Source organism: Zonotrichia leucophrys, chromosome 8 (assembly GCF_028769735.1).
Source record: "Zonotrichia leucophrys gambelii isolate GWCS_2022_RI chromosome 8, RI_Zleu_2.0, whole genome shotgun sequence".
Lineage (NCBI taxonomy): Eukaryota > Metazoa > Chordata > Aves > Passeriformes > Passerellidae > Zonotrichia > Zonotrichia leucophrys.
Genome location: NC_088178.1, coordinates 29,824,601 through 29,838,319, shown reverse-complemented (window position 1 = coordinate 29,838,319; position 13,719 = coordinate 29,824,601). Strand labels below are relative to the sequence as shown.

Sequence of the window (13,719 nt, the reverse complement as noted above, 5' to 3'; positions counted from 1 at the left end):
CCGAGGTGTGTGTGTCACTCCTGTCCCCCTACAGACACCGAGGTGTGCGTGTCACCCTTGTCCCCCCACACCGAGGTGTGCGTGTCACCCCTGTCCCCTGACAGACACCGAGGTGTGCGTGTCACCCCCATCCCCCGACACCGAGGTGTGTGTGTCACCCCTATCCCCCAACAGACACCGAGGTGTGTGTGTCACCCCTGTCCCCCGACAGACACCAAGGTGTGCGTGTCACCCCTGTCCCCCGACAGACACCGAGGTGTGCGTGTCACCCCTGTCCCCCAGCCCTCAATCTGCTCGCTGTGTCCCGCAGGGCGGGGGCGGTTTTGTGCTCCGAGCCGCCTTGTTTTGGGATTTTTCCACTTGGCAGAGCATAGCCCGGAGGGGGAGATTTAATCTCTGCAAGGGAAGGGCCGGTGCCAAAATGCTGCGTGCGGGGTGAGCCGAGGGCAGCAGCCGGCAGGGCGCAGGGCCCGGGGCCGCCGTGCCAGGGACAGCGGTGCCAGGTCGGCTGTGACCCCCGGCTGTGCCCCGGGGAGGGCGGAGGGGCCCTGTGCTCTGCCCGCACGGGGGACACGCATTTGGTGTCCCCTTGTCCCTGCAGTGCCACCCCATGTGTGAGCTCACCCACTCCCCTTGCCCTGCTCATGCCCCCTGTGCCAGACCCGGGGGTTCCCCTCATCAGTGCTGCCCATCTTAAACCCCCGAGCGATGCCCCCCTTGCTGAGCCCCCACACCAGCCCCGTCCCACCCCATCAATGCCCCCAAACCCGTCCTGAGCCCTGCCCACCCCTCCCGGGAGTGTCCCCAGGCACTTCCTCCCCCATGCCTTTCCCTGGCAGAATCCCTCTGTCCCAACCCCCTGTTCTATCCCAGCCCCCATCACATCCTCCCCCTATCAATGTCCCCATCCCAGCCCCTGTGCCACCATCCCACCCCATCACTGTCCCCATCCCAACCCTCTGTGTGGTGTCCCTTCATCCCAGCCCCCTGTGCGATGTCCCCCATCACTCTCCTCCAAACCCTGTGTGATGTCCCCCCGTCCCACGCACCCCTGTGCCACGTCCCCATCCCTGTCCCATTCCCTGTGCCATCTCCCTATCCCTGTCCCCATCTCCCCATCCCTCTCTCCATCCCTGTCCCCTGTACCATGTCCCCATCCCTGTCCCATTCCCTGTGCCATGTCCCTATCCCTGTCCCTATCCCTGTCTCCATCCCTGTCCCCATCCCTGTCCCATTCCTTGTGCCATCTCCCTATCCCTGTCCCATCTCCCCATCCCTCTCTCCATCCCTGTCCCCTGTGCCATGTCCCCATCCCTGTCCCATTCCCTGTGCCATCTCCCTATCCCTGTCCCCATCTCCCCATCCCTCTCTCCATCCCTGTCCCCTGTACCATGTCCCCATCCCTGCTCCCACCTCCGTCTCCATCTCCCCATCCCTGCCTCCCGCCCCATGCCATCTCCCCATCCCTATCCCCGCCCCCGTCCCCCCCTTGTGCCATGTCCCCCTCCGTGCCCGGTGTCCCAGGCCCCGCCCCGTTCCCTCCTGGCCCCGCCCCGTTCCCTCCTGGCCCCGCCCCGTTCCCTCCCGTTCCCCCCTGTCCCTCCCCGCGCCTGCGCGCTGCCGCCGCTCTCGCCCCGCCCCAGCCATGTCGGAGCCGCGCAGACGCCCCGGGGCCGCGGCCGGGGGGGGGCCCGAGGGGGCGGCCGAGGGGGGAGCCCCCGCCGGAGCCCCCGCGCCCGGCGATGCGGAGCGGGGCATGGCGGCCCCGCCGCTCTGCCTGCGCCTGCTGGCCGCCGCCTTCTACGGCCTCAGCTCCTTCCTCATCGTCGTCGTCAACAAGAGCGTCCTCACCTCCTACGGGTACGGCCGCGCCGCCGGGACCCCCCCCCCCCCCTCCCCGGGAGCGGGAATTCCCTCCCCGATCGGGACCCCCCACCCTGGGATCGGGGATACCCCCGGGATCAGGACCCCCCACCCTGGGATCGGGATACCCCCCGGGAATGGGACCCCGACCCCCCACCCTGGGATCGGGATATCGCACCCCGGGATCGGGAATGCCCCCGGGATCGGTGTGGGGACCCCCGCGGGATGGGGATCGGGACCCCGCCATTCACTCCCGTCCCTGCGCTCGGGTCCCCCCCTGTGTCCCCCCCTTGCCCCGGGTCCTTCCCAGCCCTTGTCCCCCCCCGCTTTGGGGCTGCCGCCCCTCCATGCCCGTCCTGTCCCCTCCCGGACCCCCGTGTCCCCCTGTGGTGTCCCCATGGCGGTGGGGCCCTGTGCGGGACCCCCGGTGTGGGACCCCCCTGATCCGCGCTCTCCTCCCGCAGGTTCCCGTCCTCGCTGTGCGTGGGGCTGGGCCAGGTGAGTGAGTGGGACCCCGCGGTGTCCCCGCACGCCGCGTTCGGGCTTTGGGGGCCGTGGGTGACCCCTGCTCTCTTGCAGATGGTGGCCACGGTGGCCGTGCTCTGGGCCGGGAAGGCGCTGCGGGTGGTCAAGTTCCCTGACCTGGACAGACACATCCCCCGGCGGGTGAGACCCCTCCCCGGCACCCAAATCCCCTTCCCCGGCACCCCAATCCCCTTCCCGGGCACCCCAATCCCCTTCCCCAGCACCCAAATCCCCTTCCCAAGCACCCCAATCCCCTCCTCGGGCACCCAAATCCCCTCCCCGGCACCCCAATCCCCTCCCCGGCACCCCAATCCCCTTCCCAAGCACCCCAATCCCCTCTCCGGGCTCCTTTCTCCAGCCCCGGGGTCCCTGTCCCACAGGGGCTCTTTGGGATGCCCGTGCCCGTTGCGGGGATCCTGGAGCTCCGGACACGTGTGTGTGTGTGTGTGAGTGTGTGTGTGTGTGAGTGTGTGAAGGTTTCCATGGCGGGTGGGAACAATTCCATTCTATTTTTATCCCCGAGGCTGCTCGGGGAGCTCCCGGCTCGCTCCCACAGCCTCTTTTCCCTCCTCTCCTTTCCAGACATTTCCTCTACCTCTCCTGTACTTCGGGAACCAGATCACAGGACTGTTCAGCACGCAGAAGCTGAAGTACGGATGGGTTTCCCGCCCGGGGATTTCGCGGTTCCTCGGGGCTTTCCGGGGTTGCCGGGGAGCCCAGCGGGCCCCGGGGCTGCGGTGACGGGGCTGGAGCCGCTCGGGGCCCTGCGCTTCCCTCCCTCCCTCCCTTCCTTCCTCCCTTCCTTCCCTCCCTGCCCACGCCGGGATGTGCCACGTGCGTGTTCCCAAACGCTCCCCGCGGGCAGGGAGGGACACGGGGCTGGTTCTTAACCACGGGCTGAGGGCTGGGGGTGTCCCTGGGGGCCCCATCCCTGCAGGCTCGGATCTGTGGGGTGTGGGAGCTGTGCTGTTCCCATGAGGGAATTCCATACTAAGGGCAGGGGCAGGCCGATCCCATAGCCCTGCTCTGATCCCATATCCCTGCTCCAGTCCCATAGCCCGATTCTGATCTCATATCCCTATTCTAGTCCCATAGCCCTGCTCCAATCCCATAGCCCTGTTCTGATCCCTATCTGCTCCATCATTCCTGTTTCAATCCCATATCTCTCGATCCCATACCCTGCTCCAATCCCATACCTACTCCATCCCATATCCTGCTCGATCTCATATCCTATTCTATCCCTATCCCTGCTGCAATCCTATATCCCGATTCTGATCCCATTTCCCTGCTCCCGTCCTATATCCCTGCTCCCATCCCATATCCCTGCTCTGATCCCATATCCCTGCTCTGATCCCATATCCCTATTCTGATCCCATATCCCTATTCCTATCCCATATCCCTTTGATCCCATATCCCTTGCTCCATCCCATATCCCTTCTCCATCCATATCCCTATTCTAGTCCCATACCCTTGCTCCCATCCCATACCCCTGCTCCCATCCCATATCCCTGCTCCCATCCCAATGCCCTGCTCATTGACCCCCGTGGGCCACCCTCTCCCTGCCCTCCCAGCCCTGACCCATATCACGTGCTCCGAGTTCCATCCTGTTCACATGCCAATCCTGCTCCATCAAAAGTGCTGCCCATGGTTTGCCCATGCGGATACGCCTTCTGATCTGCTGTCATCCATCCCTACTCCCATCCCATCCCCATCCTGATCCCATCCCTCCCATCCCATTCCCTGCCCATCCCAACCCACCCATCCATCCACCTGCCCATCCCACCATCCCATTCACTCCGATTTCCATCCCTTTTCCCATTTCCATGCATTCCCCATCCCATTTCCTCACCCCATCCCCATCCCATCCCACCCCATCCCATCCATCCCATCCCATCCCACCCCATCCCATCCCATCCCAGCGGAGCCAGCAGAGAGGTTTGTGCTGCTCTGGCTCCCCGTTGGGAGGTGTGGGGTGCTGTGCCAGCCCCAGCTCCTGCAGGGACCCCAAAGCCCCTGGGCAGGGCTGGAGCTGCTCCAGGCTCAGTTTTTATCTTCTGAAACATCACAGAGATAATTGTCTAAAATGTCTTCACTGACAGCTGCTGCAGGGGTTGGGTTGGGGTTGGGTTGGGGTTGGTTTGGGGTTTTCCCCCTTTCCTCAGGAAGAAAAGCTGCTCCCTGCTCCGGGTGTTGCCAAGGCCTGATGCCAGGTCCTGCTGCCTGTGTTTTGCAGGAAGAAGTTTTCCTGGAGCATTCAGATGACAGTGTTTGCCATGATCTTTGGTGCCTTTGTGGCTGCCAGGTGAGCTCTCCCCGTTCCCGTTCCCAGTGCAGTTCCCTGGGGTGTCCCAGGAGCACAGGGATTCCACACTGACCTTCCCCAGACGTGCTCTCCAGTAGGAAAGAATGCTTTCCTGACCCAAATCCCACCCCCTCCTGCCATCATGAACTTTTCTGGCTCCAGAGAAGGTGGAGGGACCCTTCCAGGTGCTGTCCCTGCTCAGCCAGAGCTTTAACTCCTGATTTCCCCTCCCCAGTGCTGACTTGGCATTCGACCTGGAGGGATACATTTTTATCCTCATCAACGACGCCTTAACAGCTGCAAACGGTGCCTACGTGAAACAGAAGCTGGATTCCAAGGTGGGATGAGCTCTGGCTTCCTCTGGGATGTTGGGATTTTGGTTTCTGTGAGGGCAGAGGGGGAGGCTCAGCCATCCCATTCCCAAAATCTGTCCAGAGCTGCTGGGGACAAGGGATGGGGGGACAGGACACAGGGAATGGCTGGAGGTGAAAGAAGGTAGATTGAGATATTGGGATGTTGGGAAGGAATTCCTGGCTGGGATGGAATTCCCAGAGCAGCTGTGGCTGCCCCTGGATCCCTGCAGTGCCCAAGGCCAGGATGGATCCCAGGGATGGTGGAAGGTCCCTGCCCATGGGACTGGATGAGCTTTAAGGTCCCTCCCAGCCCACACCAGCCTGGAATTCCATGAGATATGAGAATTCCCAGCTGGGTTCAGCTCCAGCCCCACTGGCTGTGTGAGCAGGAATTTCTGTTCCCACTCCAACCTTGGCCGTTCCCATTTCCAGGAGCTGGGGAAGTACGGCCTGCTCTACTACAATGCACTGTTCATGATCCTGCCCACCCTGGCCATTGCCTACATCACTGGAGATGCACAGAAGGTAGGACAGCCATCCCAAAATCCCAAAATCCATCCCAAATTCCATGGGTTCTGTGGCACACTGTGCCATGGAGGAGCTGGGGAAGGGCTGCCCCAAAACCACCCCAGCAGAAAGGAGCCACAGCTTCGACGTTGGACCCAAACCCACAGAGTTGCTCCATTCAGGCATTTTTGTAATGCCTGAGGAATGGGGAAGTGGAGAGCAAGGAGAAAACCCAAATATTATTTAAAGAAGCTGAGTAATTTTAGAATCAATGAGTTTATTCAAGCTTTCTTTTTTCCCTGTCCTTCCCCTCTCGCCGGGGCAGTTTTGTGGAGCTGCTCTGTGGGTTGGCTTTACTTGTGGTGATCTTGGAGATGATAATTATATTAACAATACTAATAAATAAATAAATTAACAATAGTATTAATATTAGCAGCAATATAATAATAATAATAATAATAATAATAATGTTCTATATACATGAAATGATTCTTTATGATTACTCTGATTATAATTATTTACCTGGGGTCCTGTATACTTGAAATTATTATTATTATTATTATTATTATTATTATTATTATTATTATTATTATTATTATTATTACTTTATTACTATTACTTTATTACTATTATTACTTTATTACTATTATTATTAATTGTTTTTGTTGTTGCACTCATTGATGTGCAGCTGGCTCTCCTGAGCAACAAGTTCCTTTTTCCTGCCTGTTTTTTGGGGATCTCCTCCATGTGCAGGGAATTGAGCTGAATCCTCTCCCCCAAAGGCTGGAGGTGTTGCCCACCCTGGGGGTGGCCCTGCCACCCTCCGTGTCCCCCAGCCTGGTGGCTTTGTCCTCGTTAGGAGCTTAAAGCCCGGGGATAATGAGCTGGGCTTAGCAGGGATGGCAGGAGGGTGAAGGTGGCTCGGCCCCGCCCTCTCCCAGCGCTGGATTTGGGATCAAAGTGCTCATTTAGGAGCAGGAGCTGGGCCTGGGCAGGAAAACGTGGCTGTGAGCAGCCTCTGTTCAGCCCGGGGAGAGAAATGGCTTTTTTAAAATTTGCTTTTCCCCCTGAATAAACTCCTTTCTGGGCTGCACAAAGATGTGCTGTGTGCCGGGGCTGCTGCCAGGAAGCTGCAGCCCCAGGAACCCCTGGGAAGGGCTGGGGAGGGGGGCCGGGGCCCCTCGTGTGCCTCTGGCTCTGGGAATTGCTGTGCTTGCTCTGGAGGCAGCCCAGGTAACCCGTCCTGCTCTGGATGTGCAGGATTCCTGGGCACAGGGGATGCAGGAGCTGCAGAGGGGCCCCGGGGCTGGGATTTGGTGTCCCTGGGGAAAGGGCATCCCCAGTGCCAGGCAGGAGCCCTGGGTGCCCGGGCATTCCCTGCCCAGGTGAGGGGAGCAGCTCCTGCCCTGGGGCTGAGCTGGAGCAGGTGAGGAGATCCCACCTGGATTTTGGGGTGTCCCCAAGGCTGGAGGCTCCCCCAGTTCCCTGGGCAGGCTTTGTCCCTCTCCAAGTGCTGCAGCCATCCAGGGGGACCTCCCTTGGTGCCTCTGGGTGTCCTTGGGTGTCCTTGGGTGCTCCTGGGTGTCCCTGGGTGTCCCTGGGTGCCCCTGGCTCTGGGGTCCTGTCCCTGGGTGCTCCTGGGTGTCCCTGGGTGTCCCTGTGTGCTCCTGGGTGCCCCTGAGTGCCCCTGGGTGCCCCTGGTTGTCCCTGGCTCTGGGATCTTCTCCCTGGGTGCCCCTGGGTGCCCCTGTGTGTCCCTGGGTGTCCCTGTGTGTCCCTGGGTGTCCCTGGCTCTGGGGTCCTGTCCCTGGGTGTCCCTGGGTGCCCTTGTGTGTCCCTGGGTGTCCCTGTGTGCCCCTGGGTGCCCCTGGGTGCCCCTGGGTGCCCCTGGGTGCCCCTGGGTGCCCCTGGGTGCCCCTGTGTGCCCCTGGGTGCCCCTGGGTGCCCCTGGGTGTCCCTGGGTGTCCCTGGGTGTCCCTGGCTCTGGGGTCCTGCCCCTGGGTGTCCCTGGGTGCCCCTGGGTGTCCCTGGGTGTCCCTGGATGCCCCTGGGTGTCCCTGGGTGCCCTTGTGTGTCCCCTGGGTGTCCCTGGGTGCCCCTGGCTCTGGGGTCCTGTCCCTGGGTGCCCCTGGGTGCCCCTGACCCTGGGGTCCTGCCCCTGGGTGTCCCTGGGTGTCCCTGGGTGCCCCTGGCTCTGGGGTCCTGTCCCTGGGTGCCCCTGGGTGTCCCCTGTGTGTCCCCTGTGTGTCCCCTGTGTGCCCCTGAGTGTCCCTGGCTCTGGGGTCCTGCCCCTGTGTGCCTCTGGGTGTCTCTGTGTGTCCCTGTGTGCCCCTGGGTGTCCCTGTATGCCCCTGGCTCTGGGATCCTGTCCCCTGTGTGTCCCCTGGGTGTCCCCTGTGTGTCCCCTGGGTGCCCCTGGGTGTCCCTGGATGTCCCTGGGTGCCCCTGACCCTGGGATCCTGTCCCTGGGTGGCCCTGGGTGTCCCTGGGTGCCCCTGGGTGTCCCAGTCTGCCCCTGGGTGTCCCCTGGGTGTCCCCTGTGTGCCCCTGGGTGTCCCTGGGTGTCCCTGTGTGTCCTTGGGTGTCCCTGGCTCTGGGGTCCTGTCCCTGTGTGCCCCTGGGTGTCCCTGGGTGTCCCTGGCTCTGGGGTCCTGCCCCTGGGTGCCCCTGGGTGCCCCTGGGTGTCCCTGGGTGTCCCTGGGTGCCCCTGGCTCTGGGATCCTGTCCCTGTGTGCCCCTGGGTGTCCCTGGGTGCCCCTGGGTGCCCCTGGGTGCCCCTGTGTGCCCCTGGCTCTGGGGTCCTGTCCCTGGGTGCCCCTGGGTGCCCCTGGGTGCCCCTGGGTGCCCCTGGGTGCCCCTGGGTGCCCCTGGGTGTCCCTGGGTGTCCCAGTCTGCCCCTGGGTGCCCCTGGTTGTCCCTGGCTCTGGGGTTGTGTCCCTGGGTGCCCCTGAGTGTCCCCTGGGTGTCTCTGGGTGCCCCTGGGTGTCCCTCTGGGCCCTCTGTGGCCCTGGGTGCTCCTGGGTGTCCCTGTGTGTCCCTGTATGCCCTGGCTCTGGGATCCTGTCCTTGGGTGCCCCTGGGTGCCCCTGGGTGCCCCTGGCTCTGGGATCCTGTCCCTGTGTGTCCCTGGGTGCCCCTGGGTGCCCCTGTGTGCCCCTGGGTGCCCCTGGGTGTCCCTGGGTGCCCCTGACTCTGGGGTCCTGCCCCTGGGCACCTTGGGCAGAGCCTGGCTCCTGGGTGACCCCCTGAGTGTCCTCAGGGGTGCTGCAGCCCTTGGTGGCCCCTCTGGGCTCTCTGTGGCACAGATCCAGCCCTGCAGGTGCTCCCAGAGCCCAGGGCAAAGCCCTGCCCTGAAACCCAGGCTGCCTCAGCAGCACCCCCAGGTCACGGCTCCCTCGGGGTGGCAGCTGTGGTTGGCAGGGAGTGGGAGCCAAAAGGATCCAATTGTGGGGAGCAGCCAGCTGGGATTGGCCTCTCCTGAGCCCTCTGGCTGTCACCCTCCTTCCCTAAATGAGCCTTGCTTGGTCGTATCCTATGCCAGCTGTTCCAGCTCCAGAGCTCAGTCCCCAAGGGCACTGGGTGCCAGAAGCCAGCTCGCTCTCAGACCAAGGCCGCGGGTCAGCCCCTAGCAAGCAGGGAATATTCAGCTCTCAGTGATCAGGCAGCTCTTGTGATTTCAGCTTTGCTTGCTGGGTAGCTTTTCCCTTGGCCTAAGGCTCCAGCAGACGGCAGAGAGAGGAGAAGCAGCAGACGCTGGCTGTTCCACGAGTGTGGCTTTATTGTAGGGTCTGTGAAGGGTCTCAGCTCTTCTTCTTCCGAGTTAGCAGGGGTACAGTGTGCTACTGTTATACCCTTGGCCTGGATCCAATCCTGACCAATGGCAAAGGTGTTAGAGTGACCATAAGTGACCAATGGTAGGGTTTAACACAATATTGCCTTCCATGGCTATAGGGATAAGGTACAAGGCGGATGTCCCTGGAGACAGGAAACTTCTTTGCCGCTGTGTCAGCATTCTATTCTCCAAGGGGCCCTGGCTAAACCTGAGGGGTTTACTACACTTCCCTGCCCTTTGCAGAGGGCATGAGCTGAGAGCTGAGCCTGGGGGTGCTGCCAGAGCTTTGGGGTGCCATCCCAGGCTGGGGTGGGGTTGGATTTTGCTGCTGTGGGGTGGCAGCAGGGCTGGGGGTGCTCCTTGTCCTGCTGGGAGTGTGTGGGTGCCAGGGCTCTGACGCAGGTGCTGTTCTGCAGGCAGTGCAGTACCAGGGCTGGGCTGACACCTTCTTCCTCGTGCAGTTCTCGCTCTCCTGTGTGATGGGGTAAGTGTGGGGCAGGGAAGGCACCTCCACCCCAGAAATGGGGATTCTGGTGCCCTGGTGTTATTAAAAACCATCACAGTCCTGCTGGGAGACCATTCCTGGGAGATGTGGTGGGTGGGGATTATCTGCCACCAACTCCTCCAGTGCAGGGTTGGCTGAAAAAGTGGGAAAAAAGGGTGGAAATGGATCCTGGAATGCTTTGGGCTGGGAGGAACCTCAGGCCCCCCTGATTCCCTGCGGGGCAGGGACCCCTCCCCAGGCCAGGGTGGCTCCCAGGGGCTGTCCCTGATGGTGGCTCCTTCCCGTAGGTTTATTCTGATGTATTCCACGGTCCTGTGCACTCAGTACAACTCTGCTCTTACAACTACAATAGTTGGCTGCATTAAGGTGAGTGGCATTCCCCAAAAAAGCCCCTCAGCTATCCCTTGGGAATTGTGTTAACCCCTCATGTTCCACCCCCTGCGTTCCCTTTCCCATAAATTCCATTTTCCATAAAATTCCCGTGTCTCAGGCTGTTTGTTCCTCCCATCTTGTTCCTTTGCAGAATATTTTAATAACCTATATTGGGATGTTTTTTGGAGGAGATTATATTTTTACATGGATGAACTTCATTGGTCTAAATATCAGGTAAGAGCAGAGGTTTATTTATGACTTGTAAGTGAAAACTGGGGTGAAACTGAAACTATTTGACAAATTTAATTTATTTCCCTCCCAAAAAAACCCCCATGGTTTTGGGCTTTTGTACTTGGTCTTTTTGTGCTTGTGCTTGGGTTTTGTGCTTTGTGCTTGGGTTTTGTGGGATGTTCCCAAACTTGGTTTGTTTGAAAGCCAGGAGAACCCACAGGGGTATTTTAGCAGGAAAATGGAGATTTCCCTGAGTTACCGAGCAGAGTCATGGAATTAAGGCAGCAAAAGAAGAATTTTGGGGATTATTTTGTTTTCATTATTTTTTGGGGGGGATTATTTCAAGTTCAAGAATTTGGGGATTATTTCTTATTATTCTCATTTCTTATTATTCTTATTATTTGGGGGTTCATCTTATTATTCTTAATATTTGGGGATTCATTTTATTATTCTTATTATTTGGGGGTTCATATTATTATTATTATTATTTGAGGATCCATCTTATTATTCTTACCGTTATTTGGGGATCCATTTTATTATTATTATTTGAGGATCCATCTTATTATTCCTATTAGTATTTGGGGGTTCATCTTATTATTCTTATTATTATTTGAGGATTCATCTTATTCTTATTATTATTTGGAGATCCATCTTATTATTCTTATTAGTATTTGGGGGTTCATCTTATTATTATTATTTGAGGATCCATCTTATTATTATTATTTGGGGATTCATCTTATTATTCTTACCATTATTTGGGGATCCATTTTATTATTCTTATTATTATTTGAGGATCCATCTTATTATTCTTATTAGTATTTGGGGGTTCATATTATTATTCTTATTATTATTTGGGGGTTCATCTTATTATTATTATTATTATTTTAGGATCCATCTTATTATTATTATTTGAGGATCCATCTTATTATTATTATTTGGGGATTCATCTTATTATTATTTGGGGATCCATCTTATTATTCTTATTATTATTTGGGGGTCCATCTTATTATTCTTATCATTATTTGGGGATCCCTCTTATTATTCTTATTATTATTTGGGGATCCATCTTATCATTATTTGGGGATCCATCTTATTATTATTATTTGGGGATCCATCTTATTATTCTTATTATTATTTGGGGATCCCTCTTATTATTATTATTTGGGGATCCATGTTATTATTCTTATTATTATTTGAGGATCCATCTTATTATTCTTATCATTATTTGGGGATCCATATTATTAGTATTAGTATTATGTTCATCTTATTATTGTTATTATTGGAAAACACAATGTTGGGCAGTTTCTCGTTTCTGGGCTGTGCTGTGGGAGTCTCTCCTGTCCTTTGGGGTGGCCCAGAATGGCACCAAGCCCTGGGAGCGGTGCTGGAGCAGCTGCCGGTGCCGGCTCTGCCTTTCCCGGGTGTGTTTGAGCACCGTGAGTGTTCCGGGGCTGTTCCCCATCTCTGCCCGTCCCTCGCAGTATTGCCGGGAGCCTGGTGTACTCGTACATCAGGGGGAGCCTGGTGTACTCGTACATCCCCATCTCTCCCCCATCCCTCGCAGTATTGCCGGGAGCCTGGTGTACTCGTACATCCCATCTCTCCCTGTCCCTCGCAGTATTGCCGGGAGCCTGGTGTACTCGTACATCAGGGAGCCTGGTGTACTCCCTTGGGAATTGTGTACATCAGGGGGAGCCTGGTGTACTCATAACATCCCCATCTCTCCCCCATCCCTCGCAGTATTGCCGGGAGCCTGGTGTACTCGTACATCAGGGAGCCTGGTGTACTCGTACATCCCCATCTCTCCCTCATCCCTCGCAGTATTGCCGGGAGCCTGGTGTACTCGTACATCAGGGGGAGCCTGGTGTACTCGTACATCAGGGGGAGCCTGGTGTACTCGTACATCCCCATCTCTCCCTCATCCCTCGCAGTATTGCCGGGAGCCTGGTGTACTCGTACATCAGGGAGCCTGGTGTACTCGTACATCCCCATCTCTCCCCCATCCCTCGCAGTATTGCCGGGAGCCTGGTGTACTCGTACATCCCCATCTCTCCCTGTCCCTCGCAGTATTGCCGGGAGCCTGGTGTACTCGTACATCACCTTCACGGAGGAGCAGCTGAGCAAGGAGCCGGAGGCCGGCGCCAAGCTGGACCTGCGGGGCAAGAGCTCGGTGTGAGCGCAGCGCTGCCCCTGCCGGCCTGATGCGGGCAGGGAGCCCGGGGTGCTGTTGATTAGCACGGCTGAGATTGCTGCCTTCCTTCACCGATCCTCGGCGCCGCCCGCCCGGCCTGCGCGGCAGCGAGGAGCCTAATTGAGCCTGATTAACGGGAGGAATTAACGGGAGGAATTAACGGGTTTCTAATCGAGGCGGGGTTGGCAGTGGAGATGGGCACGGGCAGGGCAGGGCTGGCAGCTCTGCCCCGGGGTGTGCCAGGGTGTCCCTGGCTGGATCTGCTCTCTGGGATTGTGGATTTGCTCCCTGGGATGCTGGATCTGCTCCCTGGGATGCTGGATCTGCTCCCTGGGATGCTGGATCTGCTCCCTGGGATGCTGGATTTGTTCCCTGGGATGCTGGATCTGCTCCCTGGGGTCTGGATCTGCTCCCTGGGATGCTGGATCTGCTCCCTGGGATCTGAATCTGCTCCCTGGGGTCCTGGATTTGTTCCCTGGGATCGTGGATCTGCTCCCTGGGATCTGGATCTGCTCCCTGGGATTGTGGATCTGCTCCCTGGGATGCTGGATCTGCTCCCTGGGATGCTGGATCTGCTCCCTGGGATCTGGATCTGCTCTCTGGGATGCTGGATCTGCTCCCTGGATGCTGGATCTGCTCCCTGGGGTCTGGATCTGCTCCCTGGGATGCTGGATCTGCTCCCTGGGATTGTGGATCTGCTCCCTGGGATGCTGGATCTGCTCCCTGGGGTCTGGATCTGCTCCCTGGGGTCTGGATCTGCTCCCTGGGGTCTGGATCTGCTCCTTGGGATGCTGGATCTGCTCCCTGGGGTCTGGATCTGCTCCCTGGGATTGTGGATCTGCTCCCTGGGATTGTGGATCTGCTCCCTGGGGTCTGGATCTGCTCCCTGGGATTGTGGATCTGCTCCCTGGGGTCTGGATCTGCTCCTTGGGATGCTGGATCTGCTCCCTGGGATTGTGGATCTGCTCCCTGGGATGCTGGATCTGCTCCCTGGGATGCTGGATCTGCTCCCTGGGGTCTGGATCCGCTGATCCCGGC

At 58.3% G+C, this 13,719-nt stretch overlaps 1 protein-coding gene across 1 annotated transcript; it reads left to right on the top strand.

Moving 5' to 3' along the window:
* Nucleotides 1-1,630: 1,630 nt before the first annotated feature.
* SLC35D1 (solute carrier family 35 member D1) lies at nt 1,631-13,109 on the top strand. The gene is made up of 11 exons (XM_064720135.1): nt 1,631-1,860; nt 2,328-2,361; nt 2,443-2,529; nt 2,971-3,038; nt 4,622-4,690; nt 4,926-5,028; nt 5,476-5,568; nt 9,799-9,866; nt 10,175-10,253; nt 10,411-10,493; nt 12,558-13,109. The coding sequence occupies exons 1-11, from the start codon at nt 1,646-1,648 to the stop codon at nt 12,664-12,666; spliced, it is 1,008 nt and encodes a 335-aa protein (XP_064576205.1). The 5' UTR covers nt 1,631-1,645; the 3' UTR covers nt 12,667-13,109.
* The last annotated feature ends 610 nt before the right edge of the window (nt 13,110-13,719 follow it).